Genomic DNA, 27,112 nt, shown 5'->3' on the forward strand with positions numbered 1-27,112 from the left:
AGAGTTCCCTATTCCAGAGGTCATCAGAGAGAGAGAGAGAGAGAGAGAGGGAGGGAAAGGGGGTAGAGCCAAGGCCTGGGGGTATGCAAAGCACCAATAAAACCTTAGTACAAGGCTTGCACCGCTCATGAAGGCACTAAGCATCCCCAAGGGGAACTTAGGAGCCCTGGCAGAAAAGTGAGCTCCATGGATGTTCAAGCTTCCAGACTCCGGGAAAAGGGAAAACAATGAGAGGGAGGGAGAGTGACAAAGTGAGAGTGAGATGAGTGCCTCACCCCCTCCCGGGTTTCCGCGCCAAGAATGTAAGGTATCGTTAGGGCCAAGGCAGAAAAGGAAAGACGACCTCAACAGAAGTAGGTTACCTTTATTCAGGCAAGGAGGGGCGACAATCAGCCTAACGACCAGGCTGAGCGCCAAGAGGGATCAGGGAGGCTCCATATTTATAGGAAGGTTTGTGGAAGTGATAAGCGAAATGTTAATCAGGCAGGATGTTTTGGGTATTCTTTAGTTGAGATGGCATTTGTAGTTGCGCAGGGGGTGATAAGTTTTCTGGGCAGGTGTAGGGGGTGGAAGGTTTCTGGACAGGGGGTAAGTCCCAGATAGATGCAACTGGCCTGGGGCATCAGGGCGGGACCTAAAGTTCTGTTTTGTTTTCTCTGAAGTTAGATGATTCAGCAAGGGCCTTTGACACTGTTGTTTTCTTTTCTAGGCCCAAAAGACTCCTTCAGTTTCTACAATTATTAATCCATGGCCGACCTTTTTCACCTAAACTCAAATCTTCTCCTTCCCACCTAGTCACCCTTCCCCAACCCAAATTATTTTGTAGTAGATCTGAACAGGGCATAAAATGACATCTAAAAAACAGCTTAAAAATATTTCAGATATCTAAGATATTTTACTTTTTATAGGAAATTTCACTGCCATTATCTTTGTCAAGTTTGTTACTATTTCTCGAATTCGATGGAGAATTATGGGGATAAAAAGACTGACTGTCTTTTTAATTCAGTCTGATCCCTTCTAACTGTTCAAGCCAGAAACCAAAGAGTCTCAAGTTACCAGCTTCCTTAATCTTCCAAATGTAATTGGTGACCAATGGCTGTTAAGTCTTGTTCTTTTCCCATCCTTATCACTCTTCTTATTTTTAATGTAAAATTTAAAAGATTTTTTGATGTGGGCCATTTTTAAAGTGTTTATTGAATTTGTTAACACGTTGCTTCTATTTTTTGTTTTGACCATGAGGCATGTGGGATTTTAGCTCCCTGACTAGGGACTGAACCCTCACCTCGTGCATTCGAAGTGTGGCATCTTAACCACTGGACCACCAGGGAAATCCCCTTCTACTCTCTAACTCATTTCTACTCCTTTTATCATGCCTCTCTCTAGTTGGGTATAGCATGGTTATAATAATCGTTATGAAACAAATTTGATCATATCACTACCCTAACAAAACACTATTTTGGAGCAAAGATCCCTGATAGACAACCCAAAGCTCTGTTAGCTGATATATTTTACGCCGCCCCCGCCACAATGTTTGAACACTACCAACATTTATATATAAGACATTTGTCCTTATGTAAAATTATTTCCACATTAAAAATTTTTTCATATTAAAACTTGAAGGATTTGGCACCATTCCAAACAACTCAAGCCAAATAGCAGATGTTCATTTAGAACAGGATATGACCTTTGACCTTGGCCATAATTCCACACATCTTGCGTTTTCACTTGTTCTGTCACTTGCCTAAGGGCTACAATCAGAAATCCTTGGTATGATATCTGAGCCTCCTCATTGCCAACATTATCTTTCTTTCTCCCTACTGGATTATTGAATATATTGCTCCAAACACTACTCCTCTGTGTCTAATCCCTGCTTCCATTTCCAGCCCCCACTCCTACTTCGGTTTGTCCAGCTTGAGCATTCTTCTCTGTGTGGAGCCATGGCTCAACTACCCAGAGGTCTTTGGTATTTGACTCTCATGGTGCTTTAGACACATCCTAGAGCACTATTGTGCCCTTTACATCTGGCCATCAATTTCTGCATTTCTAATACCTGTCAGCAAGTGTGTGCTATCATCTTTCTCTTCATCTCATCTTCCTTCTTTTTATTTTCCTCTTCCCTCTTCTTCCCCTCAACCCTCTTCTTCTTCTTTGTTATGACTTCTTGCCACTGTACCTGGCATACTATGGGGGTTCAGTGAATGTTGCATGCATGATTGACTGATTTTATTATTATCTATAGGTAATAAGGCCCCAAGTATATTGAGAGGTATTTGGGACAATTAAAACCTCAGCCAGCCCAAATGTACCTTTCCTACTCATATTGCTCTGGGATTATGCGGGTTCTTCTAACTGGGCTCAGAAATGAATGTTGAGAACCTCTAAGATTCTGCTAACAGTTTAGGTGGGATTCATTTAAGTCTTTGACTACAAATCTATGATCTGTGATTTTGGGATATTGCCTTTGTACTTTAGACCTAAAACTGTTTCTCTCTGCCTCCTTTCTTTTCTCTCACTTATATATTAACACCCTAGTCTCTCAACTATCTGCCTATTTGCCCAGAGACATTAAATTTCTCTAGAACTCTTCTCACCTCTGGGACTCAAACCTGCATTCAAGTTCAAGTGAGTCTTCCTGGCCTCATGTGCTTTGGATTCTGATCATTATCTTGGCTCACACAGATACCAGTTGTCTTGCTTTGTGTGAAACAGTGACATTTGAGGAGGTTATGTTGACAATCATCAGGTGGCCCAAAGGATGAAGGAATTCTCCTTTTCCCCTTAAACTCTGAAGACTTCAAGAAGGTTTTATTCCACAGAATGAGTCTGAAAGATGCAGGTTCTGGCTCTGTCACTGGTTTGTTGTTTTTAGGTCAGTTTGGGTAAATGAGTTACTTCATGACACATATCAGTATACTAATCTTTCTCTTGAAACCAGTTTGAGAAAACAGACTTGTAGAAACTACAATCTGTTCTTCACATTTGGTGATTAGAATGAGATTCCCAGGGCTACCGTAATGAATTGCCAAGGACTTGGTGGCTTACAGCAATAGAAATTTATTATCTCACTGTGCTGAAGGATAGCGTTCTAAATCAAGGTGTCAGAAGGGCCATTTTCCCTCTCAAAGCTCCAGAAAATAGCCTTTCCTTGGTTTTTCTTAGCTTCTGTTGGCTCCTGGAAATCCTTGGCATTCCTTGGTCCACACTGCATTACTTCGGACTCCATAGTCACACAGCCTTCTTCCCTGTATCTCTCTATCTTTGTGTCCTCTCTTCTTATTTAAGTACCAGTCACTGGATTTAGGTCCAACTCTAAATCCAAGATGATATCATCTTAATATCTTTAACTATTTTTATCTGCAAAGACTCTATTTCCTAGTAAGGCCACATTCTGAGGTTTGAGGTGGAAGTGTATTTGGGTTGGGGGGGCATGTTAAACCCAGTAGAGTACCCAGCCTTCTTTAAATGTCAACGACTTTATTACTTTTTAAATTTTAGATTCACAATTTTCAAGGATAGAAGTGTCTATACTTTTTTTTTTTTTTTAAACAATCTGCTCTATTTGATTATTTCTTCATAAGGAAGATAAAATGTCCATTCTTTTTTGATGATTTCTGTGGGTAGAATTCTTCCTAATATGCTCATTCTGTCCCATGTTTTCCTTATATAAAATGACCATGAGGAAATTAGGTTTGAATGTTAATTATATCAATAAGCTTAACTTACTCCTTCACTGAGATATAGGGACATCCAATCCTTTCTTTATTCCATGTATTTGTTTCATTAGCTACCGTTCAGGCACTTGTGTTGGTAATCAGTAGTTGAAAGGAATTAGTTTTTCCTCCATCATTATTTTAGGTGAAGATTTTCTAGGTCCTAAATAAAGAAGTTTAGAAGGGCTTAAACTGTAAAAATCTTTAGGTCCTTTACATGTTCTAAACATTAAGGGGAAAAAATCCATTATCTTCAAAGAATGAGACTATAACAATTCCTAGGATTTTATTTATTCGGTTTGTGATGTCCTCTTTAGAGTAATTCCTTTTATAGCAATGGGGATAATTTGTTATGGTAAGGTCACATGTTTGGGGGAAAAATGGTACAATTCTCATTGTACCTTTATATAGCAGTATGCTGCTAATCAGCTTCCCAGGTGGCTCAGAGGTTAAAACATCTGCCTCCAATGTGGGAGACCCAGGTTCGATCCCTGGGTTGGGAAGATCCCCTGGAGAGGGAAATGGCAACCCACTCCAGTATTCTTGCCTGGAGAATCCCATGGTCGGAGGAGCCTGGTAGGCTACAGTCCAAGGGGTCGCAAAGAGTTGGACATGACTGAGTGACTTCACTTTCACTTTTCATGCTACTAATCTAGTTAAAATAGACATTCTATAGTTTCCTCCTAGAAATGTAGCATATTTAAATATGCCTTCTTATAGGTAATTTTTGCAGATACCAAGTGTTAAATAACACAGAGCTTAACTTCTTATCCTTGACTATTATCTTTTACCACAAAATATACCCTAACATTTCATACTGTGACAATAAGAATGACACTACAATCTCAATTATCAAAGGCTATAAAAGAATAAAGTTCATATATTGCTTTTATTAAGCAAAACCAGAACTAATCCTTCCAGTGGATGATATAATCTCATAAGATATTTTATCAACTGTAAACATGATTGGACATTATTTTGACATATAGTAGAGTGAGCTTTCCTGGTGGCTCAGATGGTAAAGCGTCTGCCTGCAACGCAGGAGACCTGGGCTTGATCCCTTTGTCAGGAAGATCCCCTGGAGAAGGAAATGGCAACTCAACCCAGTACTCTTGCCTGGAAAATCCCATGGATGGAAGAGCATGGTAGGCTGCAGTCCAAGGGGTCGCAAAGAGTTGGACACAACTGAGGGACTTCACTTTCACTTTCTTTGACATATGATGGAGCATCGTTCTAAATAGCACTTCAACTTACCCCTCAGTGGGAGGTTTTGTTTGATTTAATAGTTTCAATCAAATTTTAGAGTTATTACCTCTGGCAGAAGGGATTTTTGCCTCCTCCTCCCTTAAAAAGCATATATATATATATATGTATGTATGTATATATATATATATGTATGTATGTGTATATATATATGTATATATATATATATATATATATATATACATATATATATATATAAAACCTCAAAATTCTCTGAGGATGTTTTCACTTCCTTTGGCAGACCACTATAAAGTGGTCTTTTAGAAAATAACAAACAAGCTTAAGAGGTTCAACTTGGAATTTATTTTTACTTAACAGTCTTTTGCTAAGGCATTGCTTGATATAGCATTCTTCGCAACTAGGAAAGCACAAGGAAAAATAGCTTCATTCACTTCTCTGTAGATTCAATAATGATTGGAAAGACAAGAAAATTGTTAGCTATTATAGGTTTTGTATCATGCATAAGAGAAAATAATTTTATGGATTCAAACACAGAAGTCCTCCATTTTCAAACATTGACTTAAACTTCCTGCGCTTGAAGTTGAGAACTTGGTAAAGCTTACAGTCTCTTATGCAGAAATGAGTATAACAATATATTCTACATTTCTTTTTTTCTTTTTTCAGTTACAGATGAAGCAACTTGCAAAACATTGCTAAAACAAGAAGCAAGAAGAATAATATTTAAATACATATCATCATTATACATTTTTATCTGTCAAAGTGACTTCGTTCCACACTTCCTCTTCTGTGTTTATATCCTACATCAAATATTAGATAAACCAAAGTGTGTAGGAGAAAAAAAGTGCTTTTCAAATCATTACTCTTTGCAGTGGGAATGCTAAGGCACCAGTATATCTCTTTTAGGAACTTTGTTGGGTTCAATGGAGCACCCCAGGCACTGTTCACCTTCCTTCTTGTTCCATGTTGTTTGGCTTTGGACTTTACAGCACCCCCTCTTATTCCAAATATTCCTTTCCTGTGGGCCTGGAATGCCCCAACTGACCGTTGTGATAAAGTATTTGACATGCCTCCAGATCTGAGCCTCTTCTCCTTAGTAGGAAATCCCCAAAAAAATGTTACAGGACAACCTATTACATTATTTTATGCTGACAGGCTTGGCTACTATCCTCACATAGATGAAAAAACAGGTGCCTGTAAGAATGGTGGAATCCCTCAGATGGGTTCCTTAAAAAACCATTTGGACAAAGCTGAAAAAGACATTGCCTATTACATGCCGACCAACGACGTGGGCTTGGCGGTCATTGACTGGGAAAACTGGAGGCCTACCTGGGTAAGAAACTGGAAACCTAAAGATGTTTACAAGGATGAGTCTATTGAGTTTGTTCTGCAGCAAAATCTACAACTTACTTTCGAAGAGGCTACCAAGATAGCGAAAGCGGATTTTGAAAAGGCAGCAAAGAGCTTCATGCAAGAGACTTTAAAATTGGGAAAGTTACTTCGGCCAAACCGCTTATGGGGTTATTATCTTTTTCCTGATTGTTACAATCATCAATATAACCAACCTAGTTACAATGGAAGTTGCTTTGATGTAGAGAAAAGAAGAAATGATGCACTCGACTGGTTGTGGAAGGAAAGTACTGCCCTTTACCCCTCTATTTATTTGAATACCAAGCTAAAGTCTTCTCCACAAGCTGCCCTCTTTGTTCGTAATCGTGTTCAGGAAGCCATTCGGGTGTCCAAAATTGCCAGTGTTAAAAGTCCACTTCCAGTTTTTGTATACGCCCGTCCAGTTTTTACCAATATGTCTTCAAAATTCCTTTCTCAGGTAAGAAAAGCAAGGAGAGAAGGCTATGGAATATTGTCCGCATTTAGTGGCATTTAGTGGAATTGAACATCATTTTTGAAAGGAGTGAAATTTAGGTTTAATAACCTTTAAGCTTCCCTCGTGGCTCAGACCAGGTTTGATCCCTGGATCGGGAAGCTCCCCTGGAGAAGGGAATGGCAATCTGCTTAAGTATTCTTGCCTGGAGAATCCCATGGACTGTAGCCTGCCAGGCTCCTCTGTCCATGAGGTTTCAAAGAGTCAGACACAACTAAGCCATGAACATTTTGACTTTCACTTTTCAACCTTTAGGAACATGCACTCAGGCAGTTCTGCCTCATTATATGGATGTAAAATAAAGAAGACTATATTTCATTTTAATGTAATCATATAATGTCGTAACAACCATGGAGGATTTCATAATACAGATAATGTATTAATTCAATTCTTTTTTTCTTTTACAGACCCACTCTCTTGTCAATAGAAGTAATTAAAATAATAGCAGAAAATCTGAATTTTTGTTATAGTAGGGCAGTGGTGGCTTAAAAGATAGAAATGAATAGTGGAGAAATATTTACATAATTTTTGTAGGGTCAGCATTCTTGGCTTTGGTGTTACTGTCCAATGTATAACACTTCATTTTATTCCTCCCTGTTAACTCTTCACCTTTGCCAGGACGACCTTGTGAATACAATTGGTGAGAGCGTTGCTCTAGGTGCTTCTGGAATTATAATGTGGGGAACCATCAACTTAAGCCGAACTAGGGTAAGTTGAAATGGTAGGAAATAGATGAAAATGTTTTTGCTTTTAATGTTTTTTAAGGTTTCTGTGGGATTGAATAATAAAATAAACATGATCTTTGGCACAGAATAGTAGGTGCTCAGTTAATAGTGGCTAAATCAAACTATCATTTGTGTGGGTGTATCGTAAGGCTGTTTCCCAGTGAGGAAACAGAAGTTTGATGAGATTAATTGGAATTGCCTAGGCTACATGACTAAAAAGTAGCAAAAACAGGACTACACTTCTTAGTTTCCTTATGTGGTCTTCGGTGTTTTTTCTACTATATCACGTTGTGTTGTTTCTCAGAAGAGCTCAACTAGCCCATATGCATTCCTTCATTCTTTCATTCATTCAGTTACTGTTTATTGAGCACTTATTTATTTATTTAGTTATTAAATGGCAGTTTATTTCATGGGCCAGCAACTAGTGGGGGGCAGCTAGGAGTTAGTTAGTTTCTGAAAATTTTACTAAATTGTTCAAAGCTTCCCTAAGGGGGAGAAAAAGGAATCTCCTTCATTTTCCACAGATTATATGTAATAGAGTCTATTTTAAGTGACATCTTCAGTAAAAAATGTTTCATTAGGAAAAATGTTTATTTTGTTCTATATAGTATGAATTGTATTACTTTTCTCCTAATGCATTTTCTTCAAAAAGCTTTTAACTATTATGTCCTGAGCTCTGTGCTTAGCCCTTTTACATACATTGCATCCTTTCAGCTTCACAATAACTCTGAGATAAGTGCTATAATTATCTATATTTTGCAGTGATGAAGCTGAATCATAGCCAGCTTAATTACTTTCTACAAGGTCACCCAGAAAGGAATCTAAGAAAGCTTAAGGAATTCCCAAGCTCACACAGCTAGCTATTCATGGATCGGTGACTCCAAACTGGGCAGAAGGATTCCAGACCCCATGCTCTATTCCCTCCACCCACACTGTATATTCTGCCCCTTCCACCCATGTTAGTGTAGGAATTACTGAGGAAGCCCAAGGCTGGGTATATTAAACTTCAACTGGTTAATTATTTCGTGACATGAAATAGCATGTGAAACTTACAAATGTTAACAAAGAAAAGTTAGAATTGTCTTGCTTATTAAAGGCAAGAAAGATAAAAACATTTCCTACTCTTACTGAGTCTGGTTTAATGTGTATGTCTCTTTAGAAATTGTTTGGTCTCCCCTGGTGGCTCAGATGATAGAGAATTTGCCTGTAATGCAGGAGACCTGGGTTTAGTTTCTGGGTTGGGAAGATCCCTTGGAGGAGGAAATGGCAACCCACTCCAATATTCTTGCCTGGAGAATTCCATGAAAGAAATTGCTTAACATAGTGAATTAATTCACATATGAACTCACTTGGATCTTAATAATCTGATCTTCTTGCGATTTTACAGCAATCTTGCATGAACCTAGGCAATTACTTGAACACTATACTGAATCCTTATATTATCAACGTCACTCTAGCAGCCAAAATGTGTAGCCAAGTGTTTTGCCAGGAGAAAGGAGTGTGTATGAGGAAAAACTGGAATTCACCCGACTACCTTCACCTGAACCCAAAGAATTTTGCTATTCAAAGAGGGAAACGTGGAAAATACACCGTACATGGGAAACCCACACTTGAAGACCTGCGACGATTTTCTAAAAAATTTTATTGCAGTTGTTATGCCAACATCCGCTGTAAGAAAAGAAATATAAAAAAAATTCGTACTATTAATGTATGTATTGCTGAAGATATTTGTATTGAAGCTTCTCTAAACTCAGACCACAGTGAGCACTCTTCTGGCCAGAAAGAGATATCTTCTACCACTTTTAACAATGTCTCATCCTCCACACCAACTGCCAAAGTGTCTGCATGTGTTCCTGGGAAAGATCAGGTGTCCCTCAAAATCAGGCTTTCAGGGGAAGCCCTCTCCAACACCATCCAAAGGGGCCATAAGAGTGTTGACTGGAAAAATACATTCCGTCAGTTATACATTCAAAACATTAAAAATGAGACAAACTATTAAAATATAAATTCAGTGATTATTAGGTTTCCTGCCTGCATGTTTTATGTTTTGATTTTTTTACATTATAATAGTTTATAACTTCAATGACTTTTTAGGCAAATGATGTTACCTATTTGTTTGAAGTTTTACATTTGAAATGTAAATCAAAACTCATGGCCACGATAGTGTTTTAATTTTTTGAGCAAAGATTGCATTTTCATGATCAAATTTAACTAGATGTTAGTATTGATTGATAAACAAAGAATTGTGGTCAGCATCTTTAATATTCAAAATCATAGGGCAGTGTTATTACTAAATCCATTGATGCTACATTTTACCTTTGAAAATCAAAGTAGACTCTTGATAATTAAGATAGCATAGAATTTACTTTGTAAGATGATACCCATTTTTTTTTTAATTGCCATGAGTGTATGGCAAATATTTCACATAGTGTGATGAATACATACTGAGAGATTCCTATTATATTCTTGGTTCTATCAGAGACTGATTATAAGGCCTATGATACTTAGAGATACTATGTTCTTCTGCAAAAAGTGAAAGTTTAAATAATATCAATGTACTGCAAATGAATGTCTTTATAAGTAGTTGGTAATTTGCAATAAAAATATTAAAAAATATATCAAAAATATTTTAAGTGCAGCATCATATTTTTTAAAGTAATATCTTAAGTGTACTAGTCTGTGTCAGCACAGAACTATGTTTTTTAGCTATTTCATCTTGATAATTTGTTCAAGTTGTGTTTTATAAAAAGATAAACTTTACAAATAATCCTGTTAACTTTTGCACATAGTTTACTATGTCTTCAAAGTTCACATATACATTATTCTAATTTTAATTCTTGATGCCAAAATTGACAATCTTGTGTACCTAAAATGCCTTGTTTCATCTAATCATCTATTCACATCCTTCATATAGCATTTGTTGAATGTTTCTTCTCTTGTTAAGCTAAATATTAAGCAAGTTCAAGGTGAAGCAGCATGCTTCTTGCTATCTGTGAGTTTGTTGTATATTTGAAAAAGACAGACATTGAAAGTGAAAACTTACAACAAAACATGTGAGAAGTACTATAGTTTAGCATGCTCTTGTATACAAACAGGAGCCTGAGGGTGTCAGAGAAGGATTTCAGACACCATGAGAGATATGAGGTGTCCATTACCCTGAAGGCTGACTAGCAATTAGTGCATCTGCTGGTATGAGATAGAAAAAACCTTATTAGAACAGAATGCTGATTGTGATGATTGGAGTGGTATTCAACAGATGATGGTCACATGGTGAAGGCTGCTGTAAACCGCATCAAGAAATTTGGGCCTTATAAGGAAGACGCTGCCAAACTTCTTGACCTGACCTGATTTAAACCATACCATGAAGTTTGGACTTTATAAGGAAGATGCTGCCAAACTTCTTGACCTGCCCCATTTTCCCCATGCACAATTATCACACAAAAATTTCTCTATTTTTACTTCCCATCACCTTTCTATAAGGTAAACATCATAAGGACAGGTGTTTGTTTTTCTTGCTGCTGTATCCACAGAGTAATGGATAGCCTCTGAGACTTAGCAGGTGCCCGCTAAATATTTTATGAACAAATAAAAGACAATGGGGAGAAATTTAGGTGTGGGAGCTGTCACAACAAATTGGATCCTCTCAAACTAATGCTGCCCTTTTCCTTAGTTCTGTCCTTCAGTCTTTGTTCCAATTATGCTTCTACTGACAAAGCCACAAAAAGAGACAATTTTATAGTGATCTGAAAAGGATGCTACAGTTGGACTATTTTCCTTAGAATGCATAAATGGTCATCAAGTGATAGAATGGAGATAGTAAGGTGAAATGGAAAAGGTATAGATTTTGGAGTTGGACAGTTACAAGGGCAAATCCCAACTTCCAACATTTACTAGCTTACGAGCCAGAGAAACTTAACCTGGCTCAGCTTCTATTCTAAGAAAACGGCACCAATACATATCTTTTAGGGTTCTTGAGAGGATTGGCTCATATAACACATGAAAAGAAATTTAGCCTTAGAAATAATACGATAGGGATTTCCCTGGTGATCCGGTGTCTAAGAAGCAGCCTTCCAATTCAGGGGATGTGGTTTGACCACTGGTCTCAGAACTAAGATCTCTCAAGCCACAGGGCAACTAAGCCCATGTGCCACAACTCCTGAGTCTGAGTGCTCTGGAGCTCACAAGCCACTACTAGAGAAGCCCATGCATCACAACCAAGGCGCAGCACAGTCAAATAAATAAATAAATAAGAAACAGCACACTAAAAGCCTTTGGGAAAGGGATGGACATATTTTGAATGATTATGGAAGATGCCTGTATTGCTGTTGTTGGATGGAGCATCAAAACAATAGACTTCAATCAAGGCAGACTTTGCCATGAACCCATTGGAAAAAGAGGCTACTAAAGAGAAAAAGACACTTGGCAGGAATATTTTGTATAATGCACAACTTTGTATATGGTTAGGTTCGTAGAAGCAAAGTTGTTTCCATTTAGATCCAGAATTTTTTTTGCCGGGGATCATGTTTGTGTCTGAGACACAAAGAGAATAAAACAGTATCCTTGCTCTTTATGAACTTGCACACTGATGGGGATGCTGGCATGTAAACAGAACTTGTCCGTAGAATGTGTGATATACATAAAGTATAAAAATTGAAGTGCTATAAGAACACAGGTTCATCTAATTACAGTTCAGTTCAGTTCAGTTGCTCAATCATGTCTAACACTTAGTGACCCCATGGACTGCAGCATGCCAGGCTTCCCTGTCCATCACCAGCTCTACTCAAATTCATGTCCATTGTGTCGGTGATGCCATCCAACCATCTCATTCTCTGTGGTCCATTTCTACACCCACCCTCAATCTTTCCCAGCATCAGGGTCTTTTCAGATGTGTCAGCTCTTTGAATCAGGTGGTCAAAGTATTGGAGTTTCACCTTCAGCATCAGTCCTTCCAATGAATATTCAGGAATGATTTCTTTTGGGATGGACTGTTTGGATCTCCTTGCAGTCCAAGGGACTCTCAAGAGTCTTCTCCAACATCACAGTTCAAAAACATCAATTCTTCAGTGCTCAGCTTTCTTTATAGTCCACCTCTCACATCCATACATGACTGGTGGAAAAACCATAGCTTTGACTAGGTGGACATTTGTTGGCAAAGTAATATCTTTGCTTTTAATATGCTGTCTAGGTTGGTCATAGATTTTCTTCCAAGCAGCAAGCATCTTTTATTTCATGGCTGCAATCACCATCTGCAGTGATTTTGGACCCCCAAAAATAAAGTCTGACACTGTTTCCATTATTTCCCCATCTATTTGCCATGAAGTGAAGGAACCGGATGCCTTGATCTTAGTTTTCCGAATGTTGATTTTAAGCCAACATTTTCACTCTCCTCTATCACTTTCATCAAGAGACTTTTTAGTTCTTCTTCACTTTCTGTCATAATGGTGGTATCATCTGCATATCTGAGGTTATTGATATTTCTCCCGGCAATCTTGATTCTAGCTTGTGCTTCTTCCATCCCAGAATTTCTCATGATGTACTCTGCATATAAGTTAAATAAGCAGGGTGATAATACACAGCCTTGATGTACTCCTTTTCCTATTTGGAACCAGTCTGTTGTTCCATGTGCAGTTTTAACTGTTGCTTCCTGACCTGCATACAGACTTCTCAAGAGGCAGGTCAGATGGTCTGGTATTGCCATTTCTTTCAGAGTTTTCCACAGTTTATTGTTATTCACACAGCCAAAGCCTTTGGCATAGTCAATAAGCAGAAATAGATGCTTTTCTGGAACTCCTTGCTTTTTTGATGATCTAGCAGATGTTGACAATTTGATCTCTGGTTCCTCTGCCTTTTCTATATGCAGCTTGAATATCTGGAAGTTCACGGTTCATGTACTGTTGAAGCCTGGCTTGGAGAATTTAGAGTATTACTTTGCTAGCATGTGAGATGAGTGCAATTGTGTGGTAGTAGTGAACATTCTTTGGCATTGCCTTTCTTTGGGACTAGAAGGAAAACTGACCTTTTCCAGTCCCGTGGCCACTGCTGAGTTTTCCAAATTTGCTGGCATATTGAGTACAGCACTTTCACAGCATCATCTTTTAGGATTTGAAATAGTTCAACTGGAATTCCATCACCTCCACTAGTTTTGTTTGTAGAGATGCTTCCTAAGGCCTACTTGTCTTCGCATTCCAGCATGTCTGGCTCCAGGTGAGTGATCACACCATCATGGTTATCTGGGTCATGAAGATCTTTTTTGTGTAGTTTTTCTGTGTATTCTTGCCACCTCTTCTTAATATCTTCTGCTTCTGTTAGGCCCATAGCATTTCTGTCCTTTACTGTGCCCATCTTTGCTTGAAATATTCCCTTGGTATCTCTAATTTTCTTGAAGAGATCTCTAGTCTTTTCCATTCTGTTGATTCCCTCTATTTCTTTCCATTGATCACCGAGGAAGACTTTCTTATCTCTCCTTGCTATTCTTTGGAGCTCTGCATTCAAATGAGTATGTCTTTCTTTTTCTCCTTTGCCTTTAGCTTCTCTTTTTTTCTCAGCTATTTGTAAGGCCTCATCAGACAACCATTTTTGCATTTTTGCCTTTTTGCATTTCTTTTTCTTCAGGATGGTCTTGATCCCTGCCTCCCATACAATGTCACAAACCTCTGTCCATAGTTCTTCAGGCACTCTATCAGATATAATCCCTTGAATCTATTTTTCACTTCCACTGTAGAATCATAAGGGTTTTGATTTAGATCATCCCTGAATGGTCTAGTGGTTTCCCCTACTTTCTTCAATTTAAGTCTGAATTAACAGAGATGGAACTGAGGCTTCCCAGGTGGTGCTCATGGTAAATAATTCATCTGCCAATGCAGGAAACATAAGAGATGTAGACTCAATCCCTGGGCTGGGAAAATCCCCTGGAGAAGGGCACAGTATTCTTGCCTAGAGAATCCCAGGACAGGGGAGCCTGGTGGGCTATGGTTTAGAGGGTTGCAAAGACTTAGACACAATTGAAGCAACTTGGCAAACACACACACACTCACTAAAGGACCTGAGTAATTTAGTTTTAAAAGATAGGGAATTAATTTGTAAGATGCAGATAACATTTCTAAACTTTCAGTATCATACAAAACCTGTCTCTTTACCAGCAGAGGGCTCAGTCCTAAAGTTATTAGAGAAAACATATGCCTTTATTTCTGTAAGTGAATCTGAAAGGAGAATAACATATAGTAGACCACTGGATTTATTGCATTCAGTTCAATTTAGTCTCAGTCGTGTCTGACTCTTTGCCACCCCATGGACTGCAGCATGCCAGGCTTCCCTGTCTATCACTAACTCCCAGAACATGCTCAAACTCATGTCCATCGAGTTGGTGATGCCATCCAGCCATCTCATCCTCTGTTGCCCCTTCTCCTCCTGCCTTCAATGTTTCCCAGCATCAGAATCTCTGCTAATGAGTCAGTTCTTCACATATATTCAATATTATTAAAAAACTGTGGAAAATTCTGAAGGAGATGGGAGTACCAGACCACCTGACCTGCCTCTTGAGAAGTCTGTATGCAGGTCAGGAAGCAACAGTTAAATCTGGACATGGAACAACAAACTGGTTCCAAATAGGAAAAGGAGTACATCAAGGCTGCATATTATCACCCTGCTTATTTAACTTCTATGCACAGTACATCATGAAAAACGCTGGGCTGGAGGAAGCACAAGCTAGAATCAAGATTGCCGGGAGAAATATCAATAACCTCAGATATGCAGATGACACCACCCTTATGGCAGAAAGTGAAGAAGAACTAAAGAGCCTCTTGATGAAAGTGAAAGAGGAGAGTGAAAATGTTGGCTTAAAGCTCAACATTCAGAAAACTAAGATCATGGCATCCAGTCCCATCACTTCATGGGAAATAGATGGGGAAACAGTGGAAACAGTGTCAGACTTTATTTTTTTGGACTCCAAAATCACTGCAGATGGTGATTGCAGCCATGAAATCAAAAGACACTTACTCCTTGGAAGGAAAGTTATGACCAACCTAAATAGCATATTAAAAAGCAGAGACATTACTTTGTCAACAAAGGTCCATCTAATCAAGACTATGGTTTTTCCAGGAGTCATGTATGGACATGAGAGTTGAACTATAAAGAAAGCTGAGCACCGAAGAATTGATGCTTTTGAACTGTGGTGTTGGAGAAGCCTCTTGAGAGTCCCTTGGACTGTGAGGAGATCCAACCAGTCCATCCTAAAGGAAATCAGTCCTGGGTGTTCAATGGAAGGACTGATGTTGAAGCTGAAACTCCAATAATTTGGCCCCCTGATGTGAAGAGCTGATTCATTTGAAAAGACCCCGATGCTGGGAAAGATTGAGGGCAGGAGGAGAAGGGGACGACAGAGGATGAGATGGTTGGATGACCTCACCAACTCAGTGGCTGTGGGTGGGTAGACTCCGGCAGTTAGTGATGGATAGGGAGGCCCGGTGTGCTGCGGTTCATGGGTCGCAAAGAGTCGGACACAACTGAATGTCTGAACTAACTGACTGATGAGAATTAAGCAGACATTCCTAAGAGATGCTGAAAAACGATTTAAAGATATTTGCTAAACAGTAATGAAATCATGAAAAGTGGTGTTAAAAAATGCCCTTAAGGACTTCCCTGGTGGTGCAGTGGATAAGAATGGCCGGCCAATACAGAGGACACAGGTTTGATTCCTGGTTTGGAAAGATCCCACATGCCACCGAGCAACTAAGCCTGTGTGCCGCAACTACTGAGTCTGCACTCTAGTGGCCGCAAGCCACGACTTCTGAGCCTGTGTGCTGCAACTACTGAACCCACATGCCTAAAGCCTGTTCTCTGCAACAAGAGAAGCCACCACAATGAGAAGCCCATGCACCACAACTAGACAAAACCCTTGCAAAGCAATAAAGATTCAGCACAGGCAAAAATAAATAAATAAAATTTTTTTTAAAAAAAGCTCTTGCCAGTGAACTTTGGATCAGTATGTCCATTTAGGAAAAGTAATTGTTGGATTCTTAATCTATGCAGATATTATGCAAGCACAAAAATGATTAACAGGAAACAGCACACAGGAATATATAGGAAAAAAATGAAAAGCAGAAAGATGTGAAATAAGAAATATTTCCAAAATACTAGCCTTTATTTGATAATGTAGTAGTAATAAAAAATGAATTTCTCAAATTTTAATAAATTGACTGTTGGCAAATTAATTGATCTTTAGCAGATGTTTGACCCATTATGAGGAAGAGGACTGTTAAGTATACCCTGTTGTGGTGTGACTAGATAGTTGAGGACTGTGAGGACATTTACTTGCCACGTATCTTCACGCTGCACTTTTGAAGTGATTTCCGGCCTGTATTCTTTCTACCCCACTCTCAGATAAGCTTAGCAGAGGTATGACCACATGCTGGGATCCTATGACACAGCACAGCTCCTGGTACAGAATAGGTGCTCAATAAAAAGTTGTAGAAAAAAGGTTGTAGTGACTATTGAATATAATTACTATAGATTGAAAGTAATTTGATGTTTCTAATTCAGTTGGTTGGCTACCTTGCGATGAATGCATTTTTGCTTTACTTTGCCAGTGGATATTTATTTTGGAACCCTTCATTTAAAATTATTTTTGACTTTGGAAATGCTTCCCATCACTCTTCTCCGTTTTGAGGGGGGTACATGTTGAAAATGATCTTACTCCTAACTTCCTGTCTAATACTAATAGTAACAATCATTTATTTTCTGCATCTTTGGATATTCTAGCATCTTAAAACACCTTTCTGGCAGGGAACAGACTGTACTTTCCAGGACTAGTCAATTCTCATGAATAGCAAAAAGCATGCAATTTGATATGGGAACTGACCATCCAAGTCCTACCTCCTCTATGGCCCTGCACACATCAGGAGGCAATCCTCTTCTACCTTCATCATCCCAGGGCCAGATTCCAGAGAACTGGAGAGCACCTCTTTTGCCCTGTTGGGGCTCAGGACACACAAACCCAAATTATGGCACATTGGTTACTGAATATTTTAAGTTGAAAGAGTTTGAGAAAAGAGTGGAAGCAAGAAGTTCACTTTAAGTCACTCCCCATTCCACTTTTCTTCCCTGAAATAGGCCAAAAGATCCTTATGTGAAAGGTGTCCCCTGTGGACCTAGAGGAAAGAAGCAGACTTTTCTCTGAAGACCAAAGGATGCCAAAAAGAACTTAACCAACTCGCCGTGCTGTTTCCTCCAGTTTCCTACAATTAGCTCATACTCCTTTTAGCTCATTGTATTTCTCCCCCACTGCCCTTCTTCATCCAGCCTAGAATAAAACTGCACAGGTTGAACTGTTTTCTTGGGGTCTTCATATTTTTGATGAAGGCACTGGTGTCCCATAAAACATATTAATAGATTTGTATGCTTTTCTCCTGCTAATCCACCTTTGTCAGTTTAATTCTTAGACTAAACTAAGGACTCCAAGTTGGAGGAGTGCATAGCAACCCACTCCACTATTTTCTGGAGAATCCCCATGGACAGAGGAGCCTTGTGGGTTACAGTCCATAGGATCTCAAAGACTGGGACATGACTGAGCTGCTAAGCGTGCGCGCGTGTGCACACACACACACACGAAAGGACAGTAAGAGGATCAAATAGAATGTTTTTCCCCCCTGCAGTCCAAAGCCTGCTAAAGTTGTTCAAATGAGCCAATACTTACCTGTTTACCCTGGAATAAATACCCATTCTCCCCTACTCCTGCATCTGTGTTTTGTTCAAAACCTGGTGTTCTTCACATGGTCCTCTGCATAGCCACTCAGTTTCCTTTATAAATGAAGACTCACAGAACAAGTGGGGAAGCAGAAATGCTTTTTCTCTTTGTAGCACTTTGTTCTTCTGTGTAAGTTCAGAAATCTACCTATCAGAATAAATGAACAATATGCCCATTTTAAAGTGTTCTTTGTAGACTAACTCTGAAAGGCTCATCTCTCATGGAGAGGTCATTTTTGGAAAGACCTCTTTGAATTCACCATACCTGGTGAATGGCAATTTCCTTTGGAACTTGACAAGCAGTGCAATCTCAACCCTGGATCCAGGACTGATATTTCAGGATTCAGCAGTTTGCCCACCAGTTGCCCCAGTTTAGAAGACTAAGACTTACATGATCTGTTTCACAGGCAAAGCTGCTGGGATTGTGTCAACACAGTCATCCTGCACAAGATACTGACATTTCGATGACACTGAAATTTCGTACAGTGTGTTTAAACTTTGGGAAGTGAAAATCTGTTGATAAAACCCAACAATAAAATTGAGAACCTGGATTCTTATCTTTTCTCCTCTGCTTGCAGTCAGAGGGTAAGGGAAGGAAGGAGGTGGGGAAGAATGGGAGAGAAGAAAATAAAACGAGAGAAGAGATAAAGAAAAAGAACTAGAATGCTTTCTCTGATTCTACTGAGGACTGTAATTTGCACAGGATTAAAAGAAACATCTGATGCAGACACAATCAGCCTTCAATTCCCTGTAAAAGCCAAGAGCAGTTGTACTTGAATGCCCTACTTGGGCTCACCTGAATAAATGTCTCCTTCTTCCCTTGCCTCAGACCTCCTTTAAGAGGCAAAAGTGATGAAGGCATGAAGTGGTGGCACTGTTTGGGATGCACCAAATTCACAAGGGGCTGTATACTTGCAGGTTGTGGTACAAAGTCATTAAGATCTTAAAAGTAATTCAAAGAGACACAGATGGCCAACAAACACACGAAAAGATGCTCAACATCACTAATTGTTAGAGAAATGCATATCAAAACTACAATTAAGTATTATTTTACTTAGATCAGAAAGGCATTATCAAAAAATCTGCAAACAATAAATCCTAAGAGGATGAGGAGAAGAGCGAGCCCTCCTACACTGTTGGTGGAGATGTAAATTGGTACAATCTCCATAGTGGGGAATAGTATGGAAGTTTCTAAAAAAAACTAAAAATGGAACGCCTGTAAAACCCAGTAAACCTACTCCTGGACATATACCTGGAGTAAACCATAATTCGAAAAGATGCATGCACTGTAATGTTCATTGAAGCACTATTTACAATAGCCAAGCCATGGAAGCAAAATAAATGTCCAACAACAGAGGAAAAGATAAAGAATATGTGGTTCACATGGGGACTTCCTGGGCCGTCCAGTGGTTAAGAATCCACCTGGCAATGCAGGGGAACTAAGATCCCACACAGGCCTCAACTAAGACCCTGTATACCTAAACTAAGATTTACAGTCAAATAAAATAGTTTTTAAAAGTTAAAAAAAAAAGATACCTATACACAATGGAACATTATTCAGTCATAGAAAGAGTGCCATTTGCAGAGATATGGATAGACCCAGAGACAGAGTGAAGTAAGTCAGACAGAGAAAAACAAATGTTATATAATATCACTTACCAATGTGGAATCTGGTATCTAGAAAACTGGTGCAGATGAACTTGTTTGCAAATCAGTAATAGAGATACAGATGTAGAGAAAAAATTATGAATGCCAAGCGGGGGAAGAGGATGAATTGGGAGGTTGGGATAACGAATAAGAATTGGGAGATTGGGATTGATATGTACACAGTATTATATATAAAATAGATAACTGATAAGACTCTACTATATAGAACACGGCACTCTACTCAGTGGTGATCTAAATGGGAAGGAAATCTAAAAAAGCCAGGGTGCATGTGAACATGTAGCTGCTTCACTTTGCTGCATGGCAGGAACTAACACAACATTGCAAAGCAACTATATTCCAATAAAAATGTAAAAAGTCAACTCTTTGAGGCATTATATTTCCTGAGAGGAAAAAGTTTTATTACAGAACTTGTCTTTTTATGTCTAAACTTTGTTTAATATTTGAGTTGAGATGGAGCAATCAAGATGATTCAAAGTTTTATTTTACATTTTTAATCTCTAATAATTTTTTTTTAAATTTGAACTTTTTGTTTTGTATTGGGATATAGCCCATTAACAATACTGTGATAGTTTCAGGTGAACAGAGAAGGAACTCAGCCATACATATATCTAATCTCCTCCAAACTTCCCTCCCATCCAGGCTGCATCTAACATTGAGCAGAGTTCCATGTGCTATACAGTAGGATTTTGTTGTTCATCCGTTTGAAATATTAAGCTCCAATATTTGTTTTAAAAACAGAAACCCAGAAAAACATATAGTTTTTTGTATTATGTTGGTTTAAAAACTTTTTTCTTCTTTTAAAGTTGGAGCTTAACACCTAGATGGCTGTTTGTGATTGGTTGCCCTTAGTGTCTTGACTTTGCAACACTGAGGCACTTACAGGCTTAGATTTTGGTTTGTTTATGTTTGCTAAGAACCACCTTACTCTAATGGCCTCTTTGTTTAATTAATTAAACAACATATTAAACACAAATAAGGCTATGGTCCATAGTTGTCTACAGCGTGCTCTTCCACATGACTATATATTTTCGGTGCCTGTCCACATCAGGATGTTTCGTAGTGACCATGCTATATTCCACTATATCACATGAAAAATTTTTTGAAAGTTCTTATTGATGGATATTTCATGTTCCGGAGAATTTTTCCCCCTCTATCAACAATGCAGATTTGATAGATCTGTATGTAGAACAAATTTGTATTTGTATTTAGATGATACATGTTCTTGCCAGGATGAAATGGAATGACTAATGTAAAGGATGTACACATTTTAACTTAGAGAGTTATTGTCAAATTTTCTTCTGAAAGTTTGTTCCTACTTAAGGATCTCACCAACAGTGAATGGGAGGGCCAATTTTCCTTACCAGCACTGGGGGCTATCAAATTCTCTATTGTTATCCATAAGTAAAAATGGCATCCCAGTTTAAGAACTAGGATTTTACAAAGTAAAGTACATACTTTTTTCATACTTTGTTAAGGGTATCCTGTTTTTCTTGCCACATTTTTTTTTCCCCTAAGAGTAAAGCTTGTTTTGTTTCTCATATTGCTCAAAGTCTATTTTTAGGAGATGTTGCCATTTATGAAAAGTAAGGTATATCTTTTTCAGAGATCAACAGATTACAATATGAAACTGGAAATCAAAGACCAGGTTTAAAAAGAAGATTTTATTTCTTCTGTCTATTACTTCTCATGTGGCATCATCTTTGATTATCATTGCTGCATTTTTATTTTATTTTATTTATTTTTTTAAGATGGCACTTTATTTATTTTTGCACATTCATTTCAATATTCTTCACCTTTATTTTTTTTTAATTTTTAAAATTTTTTCCCATTTATTTTTATTAGTTGGAGGCTAATTACTTTACAATATTGTAGTGGTTTTTGCCACACATTGACATGAATCAGCCATGGATTTACATGTGTTCACCATCCTGAACCCCCCTCCCACCTCCTTCCCCCCCCATCCCTCTGGGTCTTTCCAGTGCACCAGCCCTGAGCACTTGTCTCATGCATCCAACCTGGGCTGGTGATCTGTTTCACCCTTGATAGTATACTTGTTTCAATGCTATTCTTTCAGAACATCCCACCCTTGCCTTCTCCCACAGAGTCCCAGAGTCTGTTCTGTACATCTGTGTCTCTTTTTCTGTTTTGCATATAGGGTTATCATTACCATCTTTTTAAATTCCATATATATGCGTTAGTATACTGTATTGGCCTTTATCTTTCTGGATTACTTCACTGTGTATAATGGGCTCCGGTTTCATCCATCTCATTAGAACTAATTCAAATGAAATTTTTTTAATGGCTGAGTGATATTCCATTGTGTATATGTACCATGGCTTCCTTAGCCATTTGTCTGCTGATGGGCATCTAGGTTGCTTCCGCGTCCTGGCTATTATAAACAGTGCTGTGGTGAACATTGGGGTACACGTGTCTCTTTCAGATCTGGTTTCCTCGCTGTGTATGCCTAGGAGTGGGATTGCTGGGTCATATGACAGTTCTATTTCCAGTTTTTTAAGGGATCTCCACACTGTTCTCCATAGTGGCTGTACTAGTTTGCATTCCCACCAACAGTGTAAGAGGGTTCCCTTTTCTCCACACCCTCTCCAGCATTTCTTGCTTGTAGACTTTTGGATAGCAGCCATTCTGACTGGCGTGTAATGGCACCTCATTATGGTTTTGATTTGCATTTCTCTGATAATGAGTGATGTTGAGCATCTTTTCATGTGTTTGTTAGCCATCTGTATGTCTTCTTTAGAGAAATGTCTTTTTAGATCTTTGGCCCATTTTTTTGATTGGGTCATTTATTTTTGTGGAATTGAGCTGCAGGAGTTGCTTGTATATTTTTGAGATCAATCCTTTGTCTGTTTCTTCATTTGCTATTATTTTCTCCCATTCTGAAGGCTCTCTTTTCACCTTGCTTATAGTTTCCTTTGTTGTGCAAAAGCTTTTAAGTTTCATTAGGTCCCATTTGTTTATTCTTGCTTTTATTTCCAATATTTTGGGAGGTGGGTCATAGAGGATCCTGCTGTGATTTATGTCGGAGAGTGTTTTGCCTATGTTCTCCTCTAGGAGTTTTATAGTTTCTGGTCTTACATTTAGATCTTTAATCCATTTGAGTTTATTTTTGTGTATGGTGTTAGAAAGCGTTCTAGTTTCATTCTTCTACAAGTGATTGACCCGTTTTCCCAGCACCACTTGTTGAAGAGGTTGTCTTTTTTCCATTCTATATTCTTGCTTCCTTTGTCGAAGATAAGGTGTCCATAGGTATGTGGATTTATCTCTGGGCTTTTTATTTTGTTCCATTGATCTATATTTCTGTCTTTGTGCCAGTACCATACTGTCTTGATGACTGTGGCTTTGTAGTAGAGCCTGAAGTCAGGCAGATTGATTCCTCCAGTTTCACTCTTCTTTCTCAAGATTGCTTTGGCTATTTGAGGTTTTTTGTATTTCCATACAAATTGTGAAATTATTTGTTCTAGTTCTGTGAAGAATACCGTTGGTAGCTTGATAGGGATTGCATTGAATAGGGATTGCATTGAATAGGGATTGCATTGGGTAGGGATTGCATTGGGTAGGGATTGCTTTGGGTAGTATACTTATTTTCACAATATTGATTCTTCCAATCCATGAACATGGTATATTTCTCCATCTATTTGTGTCCTCTTTGATTTCTTTCATCAGTGTTTTATAGTTTTCTATGTATAGGTCTTTTGTTTCTTTAGGTAGATATACTCCTAAGTATTTTATTATTTTTGTTGCCATGGTGAATGGTATTGCTTCCTTAATTTCTCTGTTTTTTCATTGTTAGTGTATAGGAATGCAAGGGATTTCTGTGTGTTAATTTTATATCCTGCAACTTTACTATATTCATTGATTAGCTCTAGTAATTTTCTGGTAGAGTCTTCAGGGTTTTCTATGTAGAGGATCATGTCATCTGCAAACAGTGAGAGTTTCACTTATTCTTTTCCTATCTGGATTCCTTTTATTTCTTTTTCTGCTCTGATTGCTGTGACCAAAACTTCCAAAACTATGTTGAATAATAGTGGTGAGAGTGGGCACCCTTGTCTTGTTCCTGATTTTAGGGGAAATGCTTTCAATTTTTCACCATTGAGGATAATGTTTGCTGTGGGTTTGTCATATATAGATTTTATTATGTTGAGTTATGTTTCTTCTATTCCTGCTTTCTGGAGAGTTTTTATCATAAATTGATGTTGAATTTTGTCAAAGGCTTTTTCTGCATCTATTTAGATAATCATATGGTTTTTATCTTTCAATTTGTTAATGTGGTGTATTACATTGATTGATTTGTGAATATTAAAGAATCCTTGTATTCCTGGGATAAAGCCTACTTGGTCATGATGTATGATCTTTTTAATATGCTGTTGGATTCTGTTTGCTAGAATTTTGTTAAGGATTTTTGCATCTATGTTCATCAGTGATATTGGCCTGTAGTTTTCCTGTTTTGTGGCATCTTTGTCTGGTTTTGGAATTATGGTGATGGTGCCCTCATAGAATGAGTTTGGAAGTTTACCTTCTTCTGCAATTTTCTGGAGGAGTTTGAGTAAGATAGGTGTTAGTTCTTCTCTAAACGTTTGGTAGAATTCAGCTGTGAAGCCATCTGGTCCTGGGCTTTTGTTTGCTGGAAGATTTCTGATTACAGTTTTGATTTCTGTGCTTGAGATGGGTCTGTTAAGATCTTCTATTTCTTCCTGGTTCAGTTTTGGAGAGTTATACTTTTCTAAGAAATTTTCCATTTCTTGCAAGTTGTCCCTTTAATTGGCATAGAGCTGCTGGTAGTAGTCTTTTATGATCCTTTGTATTTCAGAGTTGTCTGTTGTGATCTCTCCATTTTCATTTCTAATTTTGTTGACTTGGTTCTTCTCCCTTTGTTTCTTAATGAGTCTGGCTAATGGTTTGTCAATTTTGTTTATTTTTTCAAAAAACCAGCTTTTAGCTTTGTTGATTTTTGCTATGGTCTCTTTTGTTTCGCATTTATTTCTGCCCTAATTTTAAAGATTTCTTTCCTTCTACTAACCCTGGGGTTCTTCATTTCTTCCTTCTCTAGTTGCTTTAGGTGTAGAGTTAGGTTATTTTTTTGACTTTTTTCTTGTTTCTTGAGGTAAGCCTGTAATGCTATGAACCTTCCCCTTAGCACTGCTTTTACTGTGTCCCATAGGTTTTGGGTTGTTGTGTCTTCATTTTCATTCATTTCTATGCATATTCTGATTTCTTCCATGATTTGTTGGTTTTTCAGAAGCATATTATTTAGCCTCCATATGTTTGAATTTCTAATAGTTTTGTCCCTGTAATTGAGATCTAATCTTACTGAATTGTGGTCAGAAAAGATGCTTGGAATGATTCAATTTTTTTGAATTTACCAAGGCTAGATTTATGGCCCAGGATGTGATCTATTCTGGAGATGATTTCATGTGCACTTGAGAAAAAGGTGAAATTGATTGTTTTGGGGTGAAATGTCCTATAGATATCAATTAGTTCTAGCTTGTCCATTGTGTCATTTAAAGTTTGTTTACTTATTAATATTCTGTTTAGTTGATCTATCCATAGGTGTGAGTGGGGTATTAAAGTCTCCCACTATTATTGTGTTACTGTTAATTTCCTCTTTCATTCTCGTTAGCATTTTCCTTACATATTGTGGTGCTCCTATGTTGGGTGCATATATATTTATAATTGTTTATCGTCTTGTTGGATTGATCCTTTGATCATTATGTAATGTCCTTCTTTGTCTCTTTTCACAGCCTTTATTTTAAAGTCTATTTTCAAAATAGGCATTGCAGCGGTGGTGTGAATCCTGTCCATTAAGTGGAGAACAGGGGAATTGAAGGGTTTTCCCCAGAGCTTTAAGGTGGATTCTTGTTTGGGGTGGGTTTTTTTTTTTCCTCCTCCCTTCTGGAGTTTTACTTTTAAATGATACACTGCAGGCCTCAGGCATGACAGGGGATGAGCAGGTGAAGAACTGATGGGAAAGTGTTCAAAAACTCCTATGTTAGCTAACAGGCTTCTGAATGTATCTCTGTGGTCCACAGAGAAAGCTGGACAAGGTAGCAAGGAGATGATGTATCAGCTACTGCAGCCTTAAAACAAAGTTGGTATCTCTTTGGACTTTAAAATTGTTCCTATGCAGCTTATTTTATTTTTGTTTAATCAAATAAACAAGAGGGTTTTTTCCATGGGGGGAAAAAATGTCTATATTATCTGATACAAGTATTGCGATTCCTGCTTTCTTTTGGTCTCCATTTGCGTGAAATATTTTTTTCCAGCCCCTCACTTTCAGTCTGTATATGTCCCTTGTTTTGAGGTGGGTCTCTTGTAGACAGCATATATAGGCATCTTGTTTTGTATCCATTCAGCCAGTCTTTGTCTTTTGGTTGGGGCATTCAACCCATTTACATTTAAGGTAATTATTGATAGGTATGGTCCCGTTGCCATTTGCTTTCTTGTTTTAGGTTCACATTCATACAACCTTTCTGTGTTTCCTGTCTAGAGAAGATCCTTTAGCATTTGTTGAAGAGCTGGTTTTGTGGTGCTGAATTTTCTCAGCTTTTGCTTATCTATAAAGCTTTTGAATTCTCTTTCATATCTGAATGAGATCCTTGCTGGGTACAGTAAATTGGGTTAGGTTATTCTCTTTCATTACTTTAAGTAAGTCCTGCCATTCCCTTCTGGCCTGAAGAGTTTCTATTGAAAGATCAGTTGTTATCCTTATGGGAATCCCCTTGTGTGTTATTTGTTGTTTCTCCCTTGCTGCTTTTAGTATTTGTTCTTTGTGTTTGATCTTTGTTATTGCTATATTTTTAAACCAACTTCATCTACTGATGGTGGTGGTGGCTTAGTTACTAAGTCATGTCATACACTTGACCCCATGAACTGTAGCCTGCCAGGCTCCTCTGTCCCATGGACTCCCTAGGCAAGAGTATTGGAGTGTATTGCCATTTCCTCCTCCAGGGGATCTTCCTGACCTAGGGATTGAACCCCAAGTCTCCTGAATTGCAAGCACTTTCTTGTATTGCAAGTGGATTCTTTACTGTTGAGCCACCAGGGAAGCCCACATCAGTCACTGTGTGTGTGTGTGTGTGTGTGTGTGTGTGCGCGCACATGCACACACGTGTGTACGTGCACATGTGCTTAGTTGCTTGGTAGTGTCTGAC

General features: G+C 38.3%; 1 protein-coding gene and 1 long non-coding RNA gene across 3 annotated transcripts in view; one reads left to right on the forward strand and one right to left on the reverse strand.

The window, feature by feature from the left end:
• Positions 1 to 27,112, reverse strand: part of LOC136171112 (uncharacterized) — a 1,397,893-nt gene that overhangs the window by 599,484 nt on the left and 771,297 nt on the right. The window lies entirely within an intron of this gene.
• LOC136171047 (hyaluronidase PH-20-like) lies at positions 263 to 10,886 on the forward strand. The gene is made up of 5 exons (XM_065939743.1): positions 263 to 353; positions 5,804 to 6,759; positions 7,432 to 7,521; positions 8,926 to 9,493; positions 10,795 to 10,886. Exons 1-5 carry the CDS (start codon positions 263 to 265, stop codon positions 10,884 to 10,886), a joined length of 1,797 nt encoding a protein of 598 aa, XP_065795815.1.

Source organism: Muntiacus reevesi, chromosome 6 (assembly GCF_963930625.1).
Source record: "Muntiacus reevesi chromosome 6, mMunRee1.1, whole genome shotgun sequence".
In the NCBI taxonomy this organism is placed as follows: Eukaryota; Metazoa; Chordata; class Mammalia; order Artiodactyla; family Cervidae; genus Muntiacus; species Muntiacus reevesi.